The 18,817-nt window shown below is 39.5% G+C and overlaps 1 protein-coding gene across 6 annotated transcripts in view; it reads left to right on the forward strand.

The window, feature by feature from the left end:
* Positions 1–18,817, forward strand: part of lrriq1 (leucine rich repeats and IQ motif containing 1) — a 131,080-nt gene that overhangs the window by 26,202 nt on the left and 86,061 nt on the right. For 5 of the 6 annotated variants that reach the window (XM_008110902.3, XM_008110903.3, XM_062982724.1 and 2 more), the window contains exons 10-12: positions 2,483–2,633; positions 13,880–14,073; positions 15,801–15,928. In XM_008110902.3, the coding sequence (XP_008109109.2) occupies positions 2,483–2,633; positions 13,880–14,073; positions 15,801–15,928 (473 nt within the window). The remainder of the gene's footprint in view (positions 1–2,482; positions 2,634–13,879; positions 14,074–15,800; positions 15,929–18,817) is intronic. The other variant, XM_062982723.1, reaches the window with a different exon arrangement.

The following is an 18,817-nucleotide window of genomic DNA, read 5'->3' on the forward strand; positions in this document are numbered from 1 at the left end:
ATTTGAACTGTTAGTGTATAGCAATGTAAGCAGCTAGGGAACAGTGAAAATTCTATCCAGAAAAGTCACCATTTACTTTGGTTGATAAAAGGACCATATTAGGCAGTGAGTGAACAGCTTTTCAAAACCGTTTATCCCCAATTCCTTGGAACCAATCTTAAATGAGAGAAAGTCCTCAAAATAAAAGCTGGGCTGTGGTCTAAAACAGAGTGAGCTGACAAAGAATATAGCTTTCTATCAATATGAACTTGGACCCTTGGCAGTTTCCCATGCAAAGCAGATCTTCAGAGCTGGAAGTATAAATTATCTTGGTGCAGGGATGAATAGTTCCCCAGGATCACAGCATGATGTTCAGGGACTCTGGAAATGATGTAGTTTCATTTACAGCTGACATTTTTTTGGCATGGGGACCTTTTTTATTTGAGGGACTTGGGGAACTTTGGGGGGATTGAGATACTGAAATTACTGCAGTTACAATTGGTTCTGAAATGAAAATCACTTGAAAATTGGTACAAAGATTTATTTTTTTAAAGAATTGATATGGGGGCAGTAGAGCTTCAGAGCAGTAGAGCTTTCTTCAACTTATTTCTCCCTGCCTTGATAAAGAATATGCGTTCCCAAACATTGCTTGCCAAATTGTACCAAAGTTAAGGGCGGGGGAATTTTCAGGAAACAATTGTTCAGCGCTGAGTTGCTTAATAATTCTGCCCATCTGCATTTTTTTTTTTTATTTCTCAACACTTAGTCCAGGGGCTATCTTCTTCCTTATCCAGACATTTCATCTTAGCCAATCTTCTCATTCAGATGGGGCAGTGGAAGCAACAGTGCCAAAGTTTGGGAATGAGGAATCACCTGTGGACTTTTTTTATGTTTGCCTAGTATCTCTAGACAAACGTAAGTTTTGGAAGTCCAAACAGGTTGTGTAATGCATAGCACTATTTTGAGGGTAGGCTAAAGCTGTTGTCTCCCTACAAATGAATTGGAACATTATCTGAGAGAGAAAGAGAGATAATGGCACTGCATAAGTTGTTAACAATTTTTAAAGGATTGCATTGCATGTTACAATTATTGTAAGAAATTTTCATTTTTTTTATTAAATTTACTTTGAAAATAGCAAAAATGACCCTAAGTCTACCCTAGAAAAGCCTTCCCAAGTGTTTAGTAAGTTCTAAATAGATGTTATTTGTTAAACGTTTTAAAAATAACATTACCTTCCTTGTTGTTAACAAGCAACAATAATGAATACATATTATCCACAACATAGTTAGCTTCAATACATTTATTCCAAGTTCTAACAAGAAACAAAGAGGACATCGCAGATAAGAGTATCAGGTACTGACATGATATTTGTCTTCTTTCTGGGAGGTATCTGAATTATACCAGGACTGAAGTGTATCCTTCCCAAATGCTGTAGATTGCGAGCCCTGGCAGCTCAGTTTGTATGGTCAGTGGCCATGAATGATGATAGGAAGAGTGAAAAACATCTAGAAAGCACCAAAATTTAAAAGGCTGGTAAAACTTGACAACAAAAATTAGAGTAATTTTTCCTTTCAGTTCCACTGATTTAGAGCTTCATGCCTCAAAGAAATGAGTTGTCTAGGAAATGGATGAATCCCAGTTTCTTGCAGCTTAAGCAGACTGGATGCCAGAAGAGCCTTACCAATTTTTTCAAGTGTTATGTTTGATACATACTCAGACCAAAATTATTCACTGACTGGGAGTGCCACGAAAGCAGTAGTAAAATTTCATATACTTAGCTATTTGTATTTTAAGGGTATATTTGGAGTTCAAAATGAAGCATGCTTCAGAGTGTCTGCATTGGGGGTGGACACATTCCAGGGTCTGGGTGGTGATGACAACACTCAGTTTTTGTATCTTGAAGTGTTCCAGACATCTGCAACATTTTGACTTATGGAAATGACATGGCATCATGCCCTGTTGCTTTTGGGGTCTATTTCTGAGCATTTTTGAGGTTTCAGTTTAGTTTATTTACTGTTTTATGGTGCCCCCTCCTCCAGTCATCATTTTAAAATTTCATAGAATTTTTAAAGGCATGTTAAAATGATGATGTGGGAGTTTTGAGACACACATACATGCATGCACACATATTTACATATATAAAAGGTGCTATGGACTTAGGTGAATCAATAGTAGTCATACAATCCACATTCAATACATCCTAGTCTACATAGCCCTTTTGACGTGTAGATGCACACACATGCAGAAACTGGTCTGTGAGCTATACAGTTTCTTTTCTCATAATATTATTCATAAATCTGATATTAGGTGATTTTAAAAAGATTTGAAAATTAGGATGACATTTTAAACAGAATTGTCTGTAAGTCAATCTCATTGAACTGAATGAACTACAAATTTTATCTTGCCATAAATAGTGTTTTTATTTAGTCCAAATATTGAAAGATAAAAAACCTCTCTCGTTTTTAGTTTGTGCTTATTATTCTTATTTTTTTATTTGTTACAGGAAAATAATATTCAGGTGATTAATTGTGAGAATCTAGAAAATCTGTGCATTCTAATTCTGAATAAAAATAATATATCATCACTTCATGGTTTACATGGCTGCAGTAATCTCTTGAATCTTGAACTTTCTTACAATAAAATAACTCGAATTGGTAAGGCACTGACAGTGAGTATTTCAAATTATAAATAGAGTTGTAACTCTAAGCAGTTTAATTAATATGACACATTGATTTGCGATTAAAAACAAATTCTTGCTTAGTTTGTTTGGATTAGTAATATCTTTGTTTTATAATGTTTATTTTAAAATAAGGTTATATAAATTCAAAACTGCCATGATTACATCATAACAGAAGTTTGGCCATAAATGTTTTGAAGGTAAGAAGGGTTCCAAACTCTCCACTTTGGTATTGGCCAACTTCACATAATGTAAATTAAATTAGTAGAACAACTACTCCTGATCATAGCATGTTATATCAAGAAAAGAATGATCTGTAATATTACATATATTACTCTGAAAGGGATGCCAAGATACTCTTCCCTATTGTATGATGGAAAACAACAGGGTTATGACCACAGCCCCATCAGGGAGATAGCCGTACCCCATAATAACATTAGATTTCTGGTTAAAACAATAGGTGGAGTTAAGAAAAAAAGAAGAAAAAGTGAGGGGATTGTCTGTCTGTTTGAATTTTTCCCCACAACCTTTTGGGATGAGGAATTGGATGTTTTTCAGTATTTTCAAATTATCAAATCATAGCTTCATTGCAGTGTCCTGTAGAATCCAAAAGGACCTATTGAAAATATTATTCTTCTATCAGCTTAGTTTGACTGGGATTCATTTTATTAGTTTTACTATAATGTGTCAGAGAAATAGAATCCAATAAGAAGAAATTGCTTCATATAAAAGTGTGTGTTCAGCCTAAATTGTTGGAAATGATGTACCAGTATATTATTAAGAAATTGGTGTTGCATTCTCTTGGGCTTTTTCCAATTTATGGTGATCCTAAAGTGGCCCTAACATAAGACTTTCTTGCTCTGGGCTTGAAAGAATGGGACCAATGGGTATTCTTGGCCAGGTAGGGATTTGAACACTGATCTCCAGATAACTACCTAGTCCCGCAGCCTACTATACCACAGTGGCTTTAAACAGTTTTAGAATTAAGCTAAAAAAAGATGTGACTTCCCAGATCAAGACAAATATTGTGTAATTATAATAATTAATACAGGCCATAAACTAAGCATATTAGATATCCCCATGTAAGAAACAAATTGAAGGTCTCCAAGAAGCATGTTGTAATGTCATTTTTCATATCCCAAAAGGTCTCAGTATTAAAGTAGTTGAATGAACATTTCTGTCCAATATAGACAAATGTTTCTGTATCACCTGCATTACAAACTTGAAAGACTAAAAGAAGCCATTTGATTATTTTCAAGTGAATCAAAACTTGAGAAATGAGTTTTTTCAGCCTGATTATTAATTAGATCCATACAAGCAATCCCACCGGCTATATTTTGGATTGTGGAATTATCCATGTAGAAGTGACCTATTTTAGGCATAAGCTTATTTATAAGTGAATAGTGAATGTTGGTGTTTATTGAATTCCAAATATCTTTAATCCAAAGTAAACCGACAAGGTGGACTGATTGGTAACAGAAATGCTGGGATCTGTGCTCAATCTGTCTTCAGTGCCAGTAGTACTGTAAGGGATTACTTGTTTCAGATGGATTTCCTTATGTGGAGTATCTGAAAGATTAATGTGAAAGTGACATAATATGAATTGATGAGTTTCGGCTATGAAAACTCCAGAGCCAATGGGGCAAAAGCCTCCTATCCTGTCTGTATATACAATGAAAGTACTGTATGTTAAACATAAGTGAGATGAGTTTGAATGAGAAAGTAGATGTTCAAAAAAACCACTTGGAGCCTGATTTTCTGTCCTTGTCAGTTGCTTTGGGGAGGTCTGGTTATTAAGTTACATAGCATACATTTTGTATTACACAATAATATATTGATAGGACTTTTTTCTTTAAAAAATCATGGAATCACACAAAGATAGACTTGTAAAGGCTTGCTCCCACCTTTTCCATCTCTAAATCCTGTAGAATTTCTTTAGGGAAATTTAACAGTTGCCATGAAGCAAACTCTGTGCACTGACACATACTATATTCAATGTAAAATTGTTCTGTGGTTGCTCAACAAAATGGGGCTTGGTAGTATTTTAATGTCTTACTAACTTCTTATTGTTTTTATATATGTAAAACTAAATGTAGAGAGATGTGTATGGAAAATGCAGCTGAGAAAATTCCTGTAGTGTATCCTGTGACTGATGCCTACTCATATGAGAGGATTTAAATGTACCCACCTCTTGATTGTGTGCTTTCAGAAGGAAAAGAGCAAGTTTAAATTAGGATTTTGAGCAGGAAGTGAAGTGAAGATTACACATCACTCCCAAAGACAAGTAAGTCTGGAGGTAGATGATGGGGAAGGCTATGCCTTGTTTTTTATACCAGGCTCCCCTCTCTCAAATTGGAATGGTTTCCCTTTGAAAAGAATGAAAGAAGACAATTGGATCAGGACTTCTTGCAGAAAAATGCAGAGGCTGGTATACACTGTTCCACATCCAACTGCTATTGGTAATACCTCTGTAACAGATATAGGTACAATGTGTTTTTATGAGTTGATAATTTTCTGGAGTGAATGTGCCCATCTCAAGAGTGAAGCTGCAAGTCACGTCTGGCTCAATAAATGTAAAAATGGCAAAGCAGCTGGCCAGGATGATCTACGGATGGAAGAAATTAAGAACTTTGTCCCAAAAGCAAGGTGCTGGCTGCTGAAGCTGTTGAACAACTGCATTGCATCCTGTCAGATCCCTAAAATCTGGAGGAAAGCAAGAGTCATAGCCATTTTGAAACCAGGCAAAGACTGTAATGATCCAAAAAGCTATAGACCAATCTCCTTGTTGTGCCATCTTTTTAAATTTCTGGAGAGACTTATCCTGCACAGAATTATGGAAAAAATTAACCTATTTATGACCCCACAGCAAACTGATTTCAGGAAAGGGAAAAGGTGCACATCACAAGTGCTGGACCTGACTCTGCACATAGAAGATGGTTTTGAAAGGCAGCAGATTACAGGAGCTGTCTTCATAGACCTGTCAGCAGCTTATGATACTTTAAATAATAGCCTCCTCTGAAAAAAATGTATAATATCACAAGGATTACCACCTCACCCACTTCTTTGTTGAGTTCCAGGGTCAGAGAAACAAATGGCAAAAACAGAAGAACAGGGAGTATGCTTGCTCCATCAATGTTTAATATTTACACAAATGACTAGCAGGGCCGGTCGGAGATAAATTTAAATATTAAGCGGGGGCGCTGAAAAGCGCCCCCCGCCGGCCCCGCCTCCTGCGCCCTGGCCCCGCCTCCCAACCAGCGTGCCCTGGCCCCGCCTCCCGCGCTGCATGGGAGGCGGGGCCAGGGCACGCTGGGTGGAAGGCGGTGCCAGGGTTGGCCCCGCCTCCCATGCTATTCGCCCTGGCCCCGCCTCCCACGCAGCGTGGGAGGCGCGGCCAGGGTTGGAAAGAAGCCGGCTTCACCGCCCGGGGAGGGAAGGAGGGGATCCCTCCTCCCCTCCCCGGGCGGCGAAAGAAGCAGGCTTCACCGCCCGGGGAGGGAAGGAGGGGATCCCTCCTCCCCTTCCCGGGCGGCGAAAGAAGCCGGCTTCACCGCCCGGGGAGGGAAGGAGGGGATCCCTCCTCCCCTCCCCGGGCGGCGAAAGAAGCAGGCTTCACCGCCCGGGGAGGGAAGGAGGGGATCCCTCCTCCCCTCCCCGGGCGGCGAAAGAAGCAGGCTTCACCGCCCGGGGAGGGAAGGAGGGGATCCCTCCTCCCCTTCCCGGGCGGCGAAAGAAGCAGGCTTCACCGCCCGGGGAGGGAAGGAGGGGATCCTTCCTCCCCTCCCCGGGCGGCGAAAGAAGCAGGCTTCACCGCCCGGGGAGGGGAGGAGGGGATCCCTCCTCCCCTTCCCGGGCGGCGAAAGAGGGAGCCACAAGGCCAGGGCGCACTGGTCGGGCGGCGGGGCACCGTCAGAGCGGTGCCCTGCCTCCCTCCCAGCCTGACGGCGCCCCCCGGGACCTGCGCCCGAGGCGGCGGCGTCACGTGGCCTCTATGGTGGGGCCGGCCCTGATGACTAGCCACTGCCAAGAATAGACAGAGAGTTTCATCTATGCTGACGATTGTGCCATCACCACTCAAGCAGGGAGCTTTGAAATGGTTGAACAGAAGCTCTCCAAAGATTTAGGTGCTCTTACTGCCTATTACAGGGGAAACCAGCTGATTCCTAATCCACCTAAAACACTGATGTGTGCTTTTCATCTTAAGAACAGACAAGCATTTTGATCTCTGAGGATCACCTGGGAAGGAATCTCACTGGAGCATTGCAGCACACCAAAATATCTGGGAGTCATTCTGGACCATGCTCTGGCTACAAGAAGCCCTGCTTGACTATCAAGCAAAAAGTGGGTGCTAAAAATAATATCATACTGGCACAACCTGGGAATCACAACCAGATACAGTGAAGGCATCTGCCCTTGCGCTTTGCTACTCTACTGCTGAGTACGCATGCCCAGTATGGAATGCATTTCACCACATTAAAATAGTGGATGGGGCTCTTGTTGGGACATGCCACATTATCACAGGATGTCTACAACCAACATCGCTGGAGAAATTATACTGTTTAGCCGTTATTGCACCACCTGACATCCACCGGGAAGTAGCAGCCATCAATGAAAAGACCAAGGCATTGACATCTCCGGCCCATCCTCTGTTCAGATATCAGTCAGCAAGCCAACACCTTAAATCAAGAAATAGCTTCCTAAGATCTACAAAGATACTCTCAGGAACACCTCAGCAAGTGGGAGTGCAAAAGTGACAGGCTAAAACCCGGAATCTCATTTATTGGCTGATGCCGGATGAGAAACTCCCTCCTGGGCTCACAGAAGACTGGGCGATTTGGAAGGTGCTGAACAGACTGAGCTCTGATACCACGAGATACAGAGTCAATCTTAAGAAATGGGGCTATAAAGTGGAGTCCACAATATGCAAATGTGGAGAAGAGCAAACTACAGACCATTTACTACAATATAGTCTGAACCCTGCTACATGCACAATGGAGGACCTTCTCACACTGACATCAGAGGCACTTGAAGTTGCCAGCTTCTGGTCAAAGGAAATTAAGTATAATGCCAAGTTTTTTGTGGGGGTTTTAAAATACATTATAGCTGTATTCTCATTTTGCCTCTGACATGATAAATAAATAGAAGTGAATCTCCTCTCTGTCACTTGAGGAGTGCCCTGATATTTCCTTCTACCAACCCACTCAATTGCAAATTTTAATACAGTAGAGTCTCGCTTATTCAACCTCCGCTTATCCAATGTTCTGTATTATCTAATGCAGTTTTTGTAGTCAATGTTTTCAATACATTGTGATTTTTTGGTGCTAAATTTGTAAATACAGTAATTACTACATTACGTTACCGTGTATTGAACTGCTTTTTCTGTCAATTTCTTGTTAAACATGATGTTTTGTTGCTTAGTTTGTAAAATCATAATGTAATTTGATGTTTAATAGGCTTTTCCTTAATCCCTCCCTATTATCTAACATTTTCCCTTATCCAACGTTCTGCCGGCCTGTTTATGTTGGATAAGCGAGACTCTACTGTAGATGTAAAAATGTATTGCTTCCTACTGGAAGCAATTTTAGGAAATGTCCCAATGATATTTGATCATACAGTATTTGGATTAACTGTTTCTTTGTATATTATGAGTCCACTAGATGGTGCTGGCTAGCTTTTGAGTGCATTATCACTTCCAGCAAAATCTAAAGCAATTTGCAGTATTGTCTATAAAGTTGAAAGCATTTTAGAAAATATTTCTAAGTTTGGTCTCTTAGAACTCATATGGTATTTTAGCTCTTAAGCTTTTAAGAACTAAGAATGTTTAAGGTTTCTTTGTCTCAGAACATATAGTTTCTTACAATGTGATTCATTGCATGCCTGCTATTAAGCTCCATGAGTTCCTTGGTATTGATCCCTTAGGAATATGTGTATAGGATAGGCATGTAATGTTATGATATGTAGATTTAGCCTAAGTATATTTAGGTTAGAAGGCCTGCTCCTAATTGCTTAATTAATATTAGAAAAGGCTTTTCATATGTGAGCAAGAGTCATGCCTGTGGCTGTTATATACACTGAGATTCCAATAATGGTTTTAGTTTAGTTTGAAATACAGGTCAAAAGCTTTCATAGCAGTTTCCAGCATAGAAGATATTTGCATGTACATTTTAAATCCATTTAATCTCTGAGATTATGAATTCAATAGCAAAAGCATCAGGCAAATCTCTATTTTGCATATTATTTATTCCTGCATATGCAAATAGCTTCTTCAGATCACTAAACTCTGTTAAAAGATTGGAATGATACTTAAATGTTTCAGAATTTACACTAGAGTTCACTGGATGTGTTCACTCTGGATTTTGGAATCAGTGGAATAGCTGCAGAAAGGTACTTGGCCTTTGTTCATTCTTTTCATCCACCAGAATTGCTTAACAGGAAAGAAGCAAGCTACAAAGATGTCACATTTGTTATGAATTGATTTTTCTCTTTTGCAGTAAGACTTAAGAGGCTACTCACCCTCACATGCACGCACATTCACTTTTGCAACGTGTATCTCTCAATTGGCAGCATGATTAATTCATATTTCTCCAGATAAACCAAAGTGATAATGCTACAGAAATTAGTAGCTAAAAGTAAAATGGACTCGGCCCCCTTTGAATGAGTTTTTATATGTGAGAGAGCTTTCATAACTTTAACATTCAGAGAAAGATATGGGCTTGTTTGTTAAAACACAAGGCTTAAACTGATTGTTTTTTAAGAAGTCTGTTATGCAAATGTAAAACCTACATGAGTTAGAATTAGAGTTCATTATAATTGTGTGAAGTAGCACAAGAAAACATCAAAGTTGTGTTCAGTGCTACATTTGACAAAGCAGGAACACGAGAATGTTGTATATACAGAATACGTTTTTCTAAAAATGCATATTTTAAAAATCATACAAATAGCAAATAAAAACTTTTATCTTCACCTGTAAATTGGCAACATGTGTAAATCACGGGCAAGTTTTGTTGCCAAAATTATGGATTTTGATATGACTCATGGATATGTCAAGAGTCATTCCATAGAGAGGGGAAGACAATAGTACTACCTCAGGGAGCCAGCTGCCTCTGGCCAGCACCATCTCAATTTTGCCAGCCAGGCATTCAAAAAGGTCAGAAGCAATGCCTTGACACAGAGAGTAGAGTGGCCTGATGCTTCTTTTAGGTTCTGCAGGGATGAAGTAAGTTCTTCATTTCACCATTATACTCAGAGAAGGGGTGGATCTTTTTTTGATAAGAATCATAGAATCATAGAATAGTAGAGTTGGAAGAGACCACATGGGCCATCTAGTCCAACCCCCTTCTAAGAAGCAGGAAATCGCATTCAAAGCACCCCCGACAGATGGCCATCCAGCCTCTGCTTAAAAGCCTCCAAGGAAGGAGCCTCCACCACGGCCCCGGGGAGAGAGTTCCACTGTCGAACAGCTCTCACAGTGAGGAAGTTCTTCCTGATGTTCAGGTGGAATCTCCTTTCCTGTAGTTTGAAGCCATTGTTCCGTGTCCTCGTCTGCAGGGCAGCAGAAAACAAGCTTGCTCCCTCCTCCCTATGACTTCCCTTCACGTATTTGTACATGGCTATCATGTCTCCTCTCAGCCTTCTCTTCTGCAGGCTAAACATGCCCAGCTCTTTAAGCCGCTCCTCATAGGGCTTGTTCTCCAGACCCTTAATCATTTTAGTCGCCCTCCTCTGGATGCTTTCCAGCTTGTCAACATCTCCCTTCAACTGTGGTGCCCAAAATTGGACACAGTATTCCAGGTGTGGTCTGACCAAGGCAGAATAGAGGGGGAGCATAACTTCCCTGGATCTAGACGCTATTCCCCTATTGATGCAGGCCAGAATCCCATTGGCTTTTTTAGCAGCCGCATCACATTGTTGGCTCATGTTTAACTTGTTGTCCACGAGGACTCCAGGGTCTTTTTCGCACACACTGCTGTCAAGCCAGGCGTCCCCCATTCTGTATCTTTGATTTCCATTTTTTCTGCCGAAGTGAAGTATCTTGCATTTGTCCCTGTTGAACTTCATTTTGTTAGTTTCGGCCCATCTCTCTAGTCTGTCAAGATCGTTTTGAATTCTGCTCCTGTCTTCTGGAGTGTTAGCTATCCCTCCGAGTTTGGTGTCATCTGCAAACTTAATGATCGTGCCTTCTAACCCTTCGTCTAAGTCGTTAATAAAGATGTTGAACAGAACCGGGCCCAGGACAGAGCCCTGCGGCACTCCACTTGTCACTTCTTTCCATGATGAAGACGACGCATTGGTGAGCACCCTTTGGGTTCGTTCGCTTAGCCAATTACAGATCCACCTAACCGTAGTTTTGTCTAGCCCACATTTTACTAGTTTGTTTGCCAGAAGGTCGTGGGGGACTTTGTCGAAGGCCTTACTGAAATCCAGGTACGCTACATCCACAGCATTCCCTGTATCGACCCAACTCGTAACTCTATCGAAAAAAGAGATCAGATTAGTCTGGCATGACTTGTTTTTGGTAAATCCGTGTTGACTATTAGCAATGACCGCATTTGTTTCTAAGTGTTTGCAGACCACTTCCTTAATGATCTTTTCCAGAATTTTGCCTGGTATTGATGTGAGGCTGACCGGACGGTAATTGTTTGGGTCGTTCTTTTTTCCCTTCTTGAAGATAGGGACCACATTCGCCCTCCTCCAATCTGCTGGGACTTCTCCCGTTCTCCAAGAACTCTCGAAGATAATTGCCAGTGGTTCTGAAATAACTTCCGCTAGTTCCTTCAGTACTCTTGGGTGTAGCTGATCTGGCCCTGGGGACTTGAATTCGTTTAGAGAGGCCAAGTGTTCCTGGACATCTTGTTTCCCTATTTGGGGTTGAATTTCCCCCAATCCTTCGTCCATTCCATGTTGCTGAGGTTGAAGATGGCTTTCTTTTTCTGAGAAGACCGAGGCAAAGAAGGCATTAAGTAGTTCTGCCTTTTCCCTGTCCCCTGTCGCCATCACCCCATCTTCTCCTTGCAATGGCCCTATCGCCTCCTTTTTCTTCCTTTTTCTACCAACGTAAGCAAAAAAGCCTTTTTTGTTGTTTTTTATGTCCCTGGCAAGCCTGAGCTCATTTTGCGCTTTAGCCTTGCGAACCTTTTCCCTACAGGTGTTGGCTATACGTTTGAATTCTTCTTTGGTGATTTCTCCCCTTTTCCACTTCTTGTGCATGTCACTTTTGAGCTTTAGCTCAGTTAGAAGTTCTTTGGACATCCATTCTGGCTTCTTTGCACTTGTCTTATTTTTCTTCTTTGTTGGCACTGTTTGCATTTGCGCCTTGAGTATTTCACTTTTGAAAAACTCCCATCCTTCCTTAACTCCCTTGTTTTTTAATATCGGCGTCCATGGAATGCTGCTCAGTAATTCCTTCATTTTTTGGAAGTCAGCTCTCTTAAAGTCCAGAATGCGTGTTTGACTTGTCTTAGTTTCAGCATTCCTTTGTATTGAAGATACAACACTCACATTGACCCCTTGAATAAGTCAATCCATGTTTATTTGGGTTAATTTTTTACCATAGTTTCTAGACTAATATGTGAATACATAATATAGTTATTAAAGTAAGCAAATTGCATTGATGAGCTGAATTCTGTTATAATACCTTTATATGAATTCAAGACTATCCCATAGTAGGGCTGTAAAGAACACTCTCAAATTGTCTCATCCCCAGTAAGAATTATTGTCTTGACTTACAGATCACACTGACAAGAAAATAGTGAATCTGTTCAAGTTTTTTCCACTTTGGAACTCCTTCAGACAAATAGGTGGATGGATAAAAAGAAAGATGGAATTTTTACCCAATGACTTCTGGGTTTTTGCAACAAAACAATTTGCACAATCTAGTATCTCAACCAATTTTTTCATGAGATGTCCCAGTTTAAAAAGAAAGTGTAAGAAAATGCGCAAAAGTATTTGCAGTCTCACCCAGTAGAAAGAACTTTTGAAGTAAACCATTCAAAAACATAGCAAGTGAAGATTTATCATCTGAACTCTTCATTATCAAGTCATGTAGAACATAGGGTCCACCTATCTTAACAGCTAGTCCAGACAAACTTCAGGTAATACTTTGTAACACACAATTTCTTTTTCACATTAATATCACAGTTATTTACTGAAGCTTTACAGCTGCTTGAGTTGGGATTAGGATCTAGATGCTAAGATCTTCATTCTTCAATAATGTATGTCTAGTGTAGTGCAACAGATATTTATGCCATTTGGGATGTTGGCACCCAGTCTTTGGAACCCTCTTCCCATAATTGCTTATATGGCATTTAGTCATTCCAGCACCAAGCAAAGACTGTTTATTTTATTTGTCATTTCTCATAACAGCTTCAAAACAGATTTTTAAAAAAATCTGCCAGGTATTCATAATACAGTAAATTTTATTGTTAATGTATTGTTAATATGCTTATTGTTAGCATTGCTAATGGTTACTATTGATATTTGTATTATTAGTATATCTGTTTTTAATATGGCAACTTTCAAAAGCAAGAGTATAACTGTGAGTGATAAATTCATTTTTACAAGGAAAATAAAATGAAATACAGAATATGCTTATGTGACCCTGCTATTTGTTAACAGGTTTAGAAAGAATTAGGAAATAAGCTAGCTGTATCTGTGCTTTCAGCAAGCCTGGGGTAGTGGTTTGATACCTGGACTACAACTCTGCAAACCAGAGTTTGAATCCTCACTCAGCCATGGAAACCCACTGGGTGACTTTGCCAGGTCATTCTCTCTCAGGAGAAGGCAAAAGTAAGCCCTCTCTGAACAAATCTTTGCAATACCTCATGTAGGGGTTGCTTTAGGGATGCTATAAATAAGCAATTTGAAGGCACACATCAACTTCAGCAGCAGCCAGCAGTCAGTGCTTTCTGTTATTTAGCAATTATGCAAAAGAAATAATTGTCTATGAATATTTTATACAAAGATGGTATTTTTTACAATGCACATTTACAACATTCAGGTGCAAGTTTAACTGTCATGTTTGCATCTCTCTGGCAGAGAATTCTAAATGCTTCAAAAAAAATAAAGCCCAGGATTCTGTAATTTGTAACGGTGTGGTGTGAAAGAGACACAGATAATGGTCAATTTATTTTTATGTATACATATATATTTATTATTTTCTTGAATAAATCAATCAAACCTGAGCCTTTCTAATATGATTTAAATAAAATACTGTCCTTTTTTTAGGGGGATTGGAGTCATTAAAAAATCTACAGCGACTAGTTGTAAATCATAATCAACTGATCAGCACCAAAGGACTTTCTGAAACACCTACTCTAGTATATATAGATTGTTCCTTTAATCATCTTACACATGTTGAAGGTATTGAAAATTGTGGCGTTCTTCAGATTCTGAAGTTACAGGGGAACAATCTCAGTGAGGTAAAAATCTCTTAGTTTTATATAGGTGATATTTAATATGTTTAGTAGGTGAAATTTGATCATTCACATTTGCTTTAATTGATTCAATTTATATTTGAGTAAAAGCAGTTTATCAGAGTAAAAAAGCACATTTTTTGTTTTGAAAAGTGTATGTATATGTAATTTTTAGATTAGGGAAATAAATTGTGGTCTTCAAGGAACAAGTGGCTCCAAGCCTTTTTGTGATAATCCAAAGCTACCAGACTATACTCCAAGTGCCCAGAGAAATGATACATCTGAAAACACACTCATCAAAGCTGACTAGGGCAAAAAAGAAAATTGGAACTAAGCATCCAATAACTTCTGGAATTGATTTCAGACAAATAGGTGTGGCCTTTGGGGACATGGAGGACTCTTTCCATAGTTTCTTGTCCCCATTTAAGACAATGCATACATGTTTGCTCAAGTGGCAAGGGAGAATGTTTCTCTTCTTGCTTTCACATCACATGGGACTTGTTTCTTGGAAATGAATATGTAGTTTTACCACTCAGATTCTTTAAATGACATATAATTGCTGAAGGAATGTGTTGCTCACTGTTCTGCATTGACCATGCCTGTTTTGGTTCAGTTATAATGCAACCAGCAAATGGAAATCAAGAACCTTTGAGAGATATAAAACATAGACACACATATGGCATGTATGGTGCTGGTGAGAATGGTCGCTGTACTCATCTTGTGGATATGTTGGGATCTTTACGTAAAATTGGTAAATATATGTAAAAATCATAACACAGACCTATTGGCATAAATACACTATTTTTTCTGTAATAATCAGACAAAATTTCAATCAGTTTCTTGAGAAGACCACATTGTTTACTTTACGGAACCCCTAGAAACTGGATCAAGTGAAATGTTTGCAGATACCCATAATATCCACTCCAGTCTTTTCATCAAACAAAAATCACAGACTGTACTTCTATTTACACCTTTTTCAATATTTTTCTCTACAAGTCCATGTATACATATTTATATTTTTTCAGTAATTGATAATAGTATGTTGTGAATCTGATGGAGTGTGTTTTAGTCTACAGAAGCTTATGCCACAGCGAACCTATTAATCATTAACAGTTTTGCAACAATGTAGTGTGGTTATTTCTCTGTCCACCTTACCAGACAGTCTAAACATTGAGCAGCCGTGGGTTAAACCCTTGTGCCAATGGGTTAAACCCTTGTGCCAGCTGAACTACTGACCTGAAGATCTGAAGGTTGGCAGTTCTAATCCGTCAGACAGAGTGAGATCCTATCTGTCAGCCCCAACTTCCCATGCAGGGACATGAGAGAAGCCTCCCACAGGATGGTAACACATCCAGGCATGCCCTGGGCAACATCTCTGTAGACGGCCAATTCTCTCACGCCAGAAGCAACTTGCAGTATATTCTCAATTCGCTTCTGACACGATAAAAAAGTCTAAACAATGTTGACACACAAGTAGTTCTTTGATAGTTTAGTAGGAATCATTGACTAATAACTGTTGAATTGTAGTCTTCATAGTTCATTGTATGTACTTGTGTATTATTGTTTATATGCGGCACTGAGTTCTTCTGTGAGCCACCCCAAGTCCCTTCGAGGAAATTGTGGTGGAGTATAACTAACGATTTATTGTAGTAGTAGTAGTAATAGTAGTAGTAGTTGGTCTTTCTGCATGCTATAGTATACTACTGATGTTGTTGATTTATATTTATATTTAGCTTCCTAGCCTGGAAAATCATGTTTTGCTAAGAGAATTGGACTTGGAAGACAATAGCATTTCATCACTGGAAAAGATTTCATTGTATTGGTTGCCTTTGCTACGGACTCTGTGTCTCTCACAAAATAGGTAAAACTAAACATTTTAATTTTAACGTGGGGAAGGTGATATTTAACAATAGCGTTGACCTTAATTCAAGATTAGAATCATCCAGCCTTGCAGATATGCTTGAACTGAAACTCTCAGCCACTTGAGCCAGTTTCACCAATGTTATGTGTATGATTGCAGCCTGTATCACTGAAAATATGTTTAAAATTGTGGATTCTGGTTAGGATTGATTTTACTGCACATTTATTTTTCCCCCTCTCCTTGCCTTGAGCTTTCCTTGTTTGTTCTGAGTACTACTACTTGTTCGTATTTCAGTTTATTTATTTATTTGCCATATTCATATACGGGAATCAGAGTGGCGCAGATGAAGGCATAATTAAATGATATACAACACATATCTGGCAAATAAAACATACACGTTAAAATAACCACTAAAAACATTTAAACATTAAAATTATTAAAATTATATAATCTAATATTGTAGTTCAGGTCATTCAAGTTATCATTACACCATTCCACATCCCCATATTGTACTGAAGGGAAGGGGCTGATCTGATGTCACTGGGGAGGGAGTTCCACAACCAAGGGGCCACCATGGTTAATACCTTCATACCATTATGCCTCCATAAAACAAAAAAATTGATTCTTCTGTGGTCTAATTAGACTAGAAAGAGCTTTCTGGCAAATATCTTTTATAAACCTCTTAAACTCAAGCATCTAATCTAATCTAATCTAAATTTTAAATCCACAATAAAAGCGAAAACCTGTATGTGGCACAGATGTCTGTTCACACATACAGCCTCCGGCCTCCACAAACAGGCTACATTTCCCAGTGATGAGAAGCTAGCAAGTCACTCTTTTCCACTGACATTACGGTTACAGTGAGCTCCATGAACATGCAGCCCAGCCCCTGCCAATGTCCTTCCCAAACACTACAGCCCACCACCCAAGGAATGCTTTCTTTGGGGACCATTTAATCCTAGATTTTGCTTTTTCTTCCATCACAGGCAGGCATCCCAGGGTTCTCCATTGCTCTAGAATTTGCATGGCCCCGCCCACTGCCCTTTCCAATATCTCTGCATAACAAACAGAGCAGAACTGAACTGCAACTAAACTTACTGGAAGAGTTTAGGGATTGACTCCACATGGTAGAAGTTGTAGTTCACCCTGCATCAAGTCAGAGCACTGTCACTCCTACTGGGGAATATAGAGGAGTTGTAGTTCACCTACACCCAGAACGCTATGAACCCAAATAATGATGGCTCTCGGCCAAACTTGCCATGCAGACCCGATATGCCCAGATTTGACTACTGGTGGGTTTGGAGGGGAACTGTACTGGAAGTTGAGGAGTAGTAGGTACTGGGATTTATAGTTCACCTGCAATGAGTGAGCATCACACTTGGCACACAGAACCCCCATAACCAATACAACATATTCAACAAGTTTGGGAAAAAGGGAGTTATAGTTCACCTGCAACCAGATAAACACTCACCCCCACCAACAATGCACTAGGACCACACTTCACATCGAGAAGCCTCATGACCTACGGAACATATTGCAGGTATTTGTGGGAAGGGGCCTTGATTTTGGGAGTTGTAGTTCACCTCCATCCAAAGACCACTGAACTCAGCCAATGACGAATCTAGACCAAACTTGGCACACAGACTGAATATTGCCTGCTGTGGATACTGATAGATGTCTCGGGACAATTCAGTAGGGAATCTGGAAGTTGCAGTAGTTCACCTCCATCCAGAGAGTACTGCACCACACCTGGTACACACGTCCAAAATGGCCAACTTATAATACTTATAATCTGTGGACACTTTCATATAGGTTTGTCCCTGTTGTGCTTCTTCTCTCCCCCCCCCCCCCCCACTGTATTGCAGTCAGCAGCTGATGAAAGGTTTCCTGTTGTGTAGAAGGAAACATGTTGTCATAATAGGTGGGTGGATATCTGGCTGACATTTCTAGCATCAATAGTTTCCTCTGTTGTATGTGTCAGTATCTTTAATATAAATCACTTGAGCAAAAGTGAGGATGAGGACCAGTGGATAGGTGTGACTGTCAATACAGCTATAATGACTGACAGTATCAGCAGAATGGATGGTTAAAACAATAAAACGGTTGTATTTCAGTAGTTTGCTGTCGTAGGTTTTTTTTTACCAACCTGGCCATGTTCTAAGCAACTCCATATGCCTTTGCCATGGCATAAGTGATTGGATGTTCTGTACAGAAGGATTGCATGTAATGAAGTAAGCTGTTGAAAGAAAAGCTGTTCCTTTGCTTTTATCCTCAGGTCGATGCAGTTGTATGATTTCTTCTACAGAGTGTGCACTGAGTGTCATTTCCTTTTTGTTGATTGCAGGAAGCCACTATGAATGTTAGGATTGTGAGTCGATATATTCCTTAAAGAATAAAGCTTCAAGTAGGCAAGCCTGGTTTTCAAGTGAAAGATGTTAACAGGTCTTCATCTTTAGTTTATAATAGGACCAATTCATTTTTAAAGGTAAATGTGGATGGCTACCAAAGATTCAGTTACACAATTCTGACAGGCACTATGAATTTGTGTTAAATGGAAAAAAAACTCTCAACTTGTCCCTTTGGATCATTACAATTGTTTAAAGATATAAGAATACTGCATCTACATCTATCTAAAAGGATACGTGTTTCAAATTTCTATATGTGCCATATATTTGTAATTTGCAGAGTGCTTTTATTTTAGGAGTTCTCTTTCAATTTTTAAAGGATGCCATCATATAGGAGGTCAGAAAACAAGACTGACTTAGGATTTCACATTCCTTTTCCTTCCCTTCTTCTCCTTCCTAAGTCTTGCATGCTTTCATTTTTATTTCTCCCTTCTCCATTGCAAATCACTCAGGTATTTTTTTTTTCATTTCAAGACTGACCATG

Source organism: Anolis carolinensis, chromosome 5 (genome assembly GCF_035594765.1).
Source record: "Anolis carolinensis isolate JA03-04 chromosome 5, rAnoCar3.1.pri, whole genome shotgun sequence".
Lineage (NCBI taxonomy): Eukaryota > Metazoa > Chordata > Lepidosauria > Squamata > Dactyloidae > Anolis > Anolis carolinensis.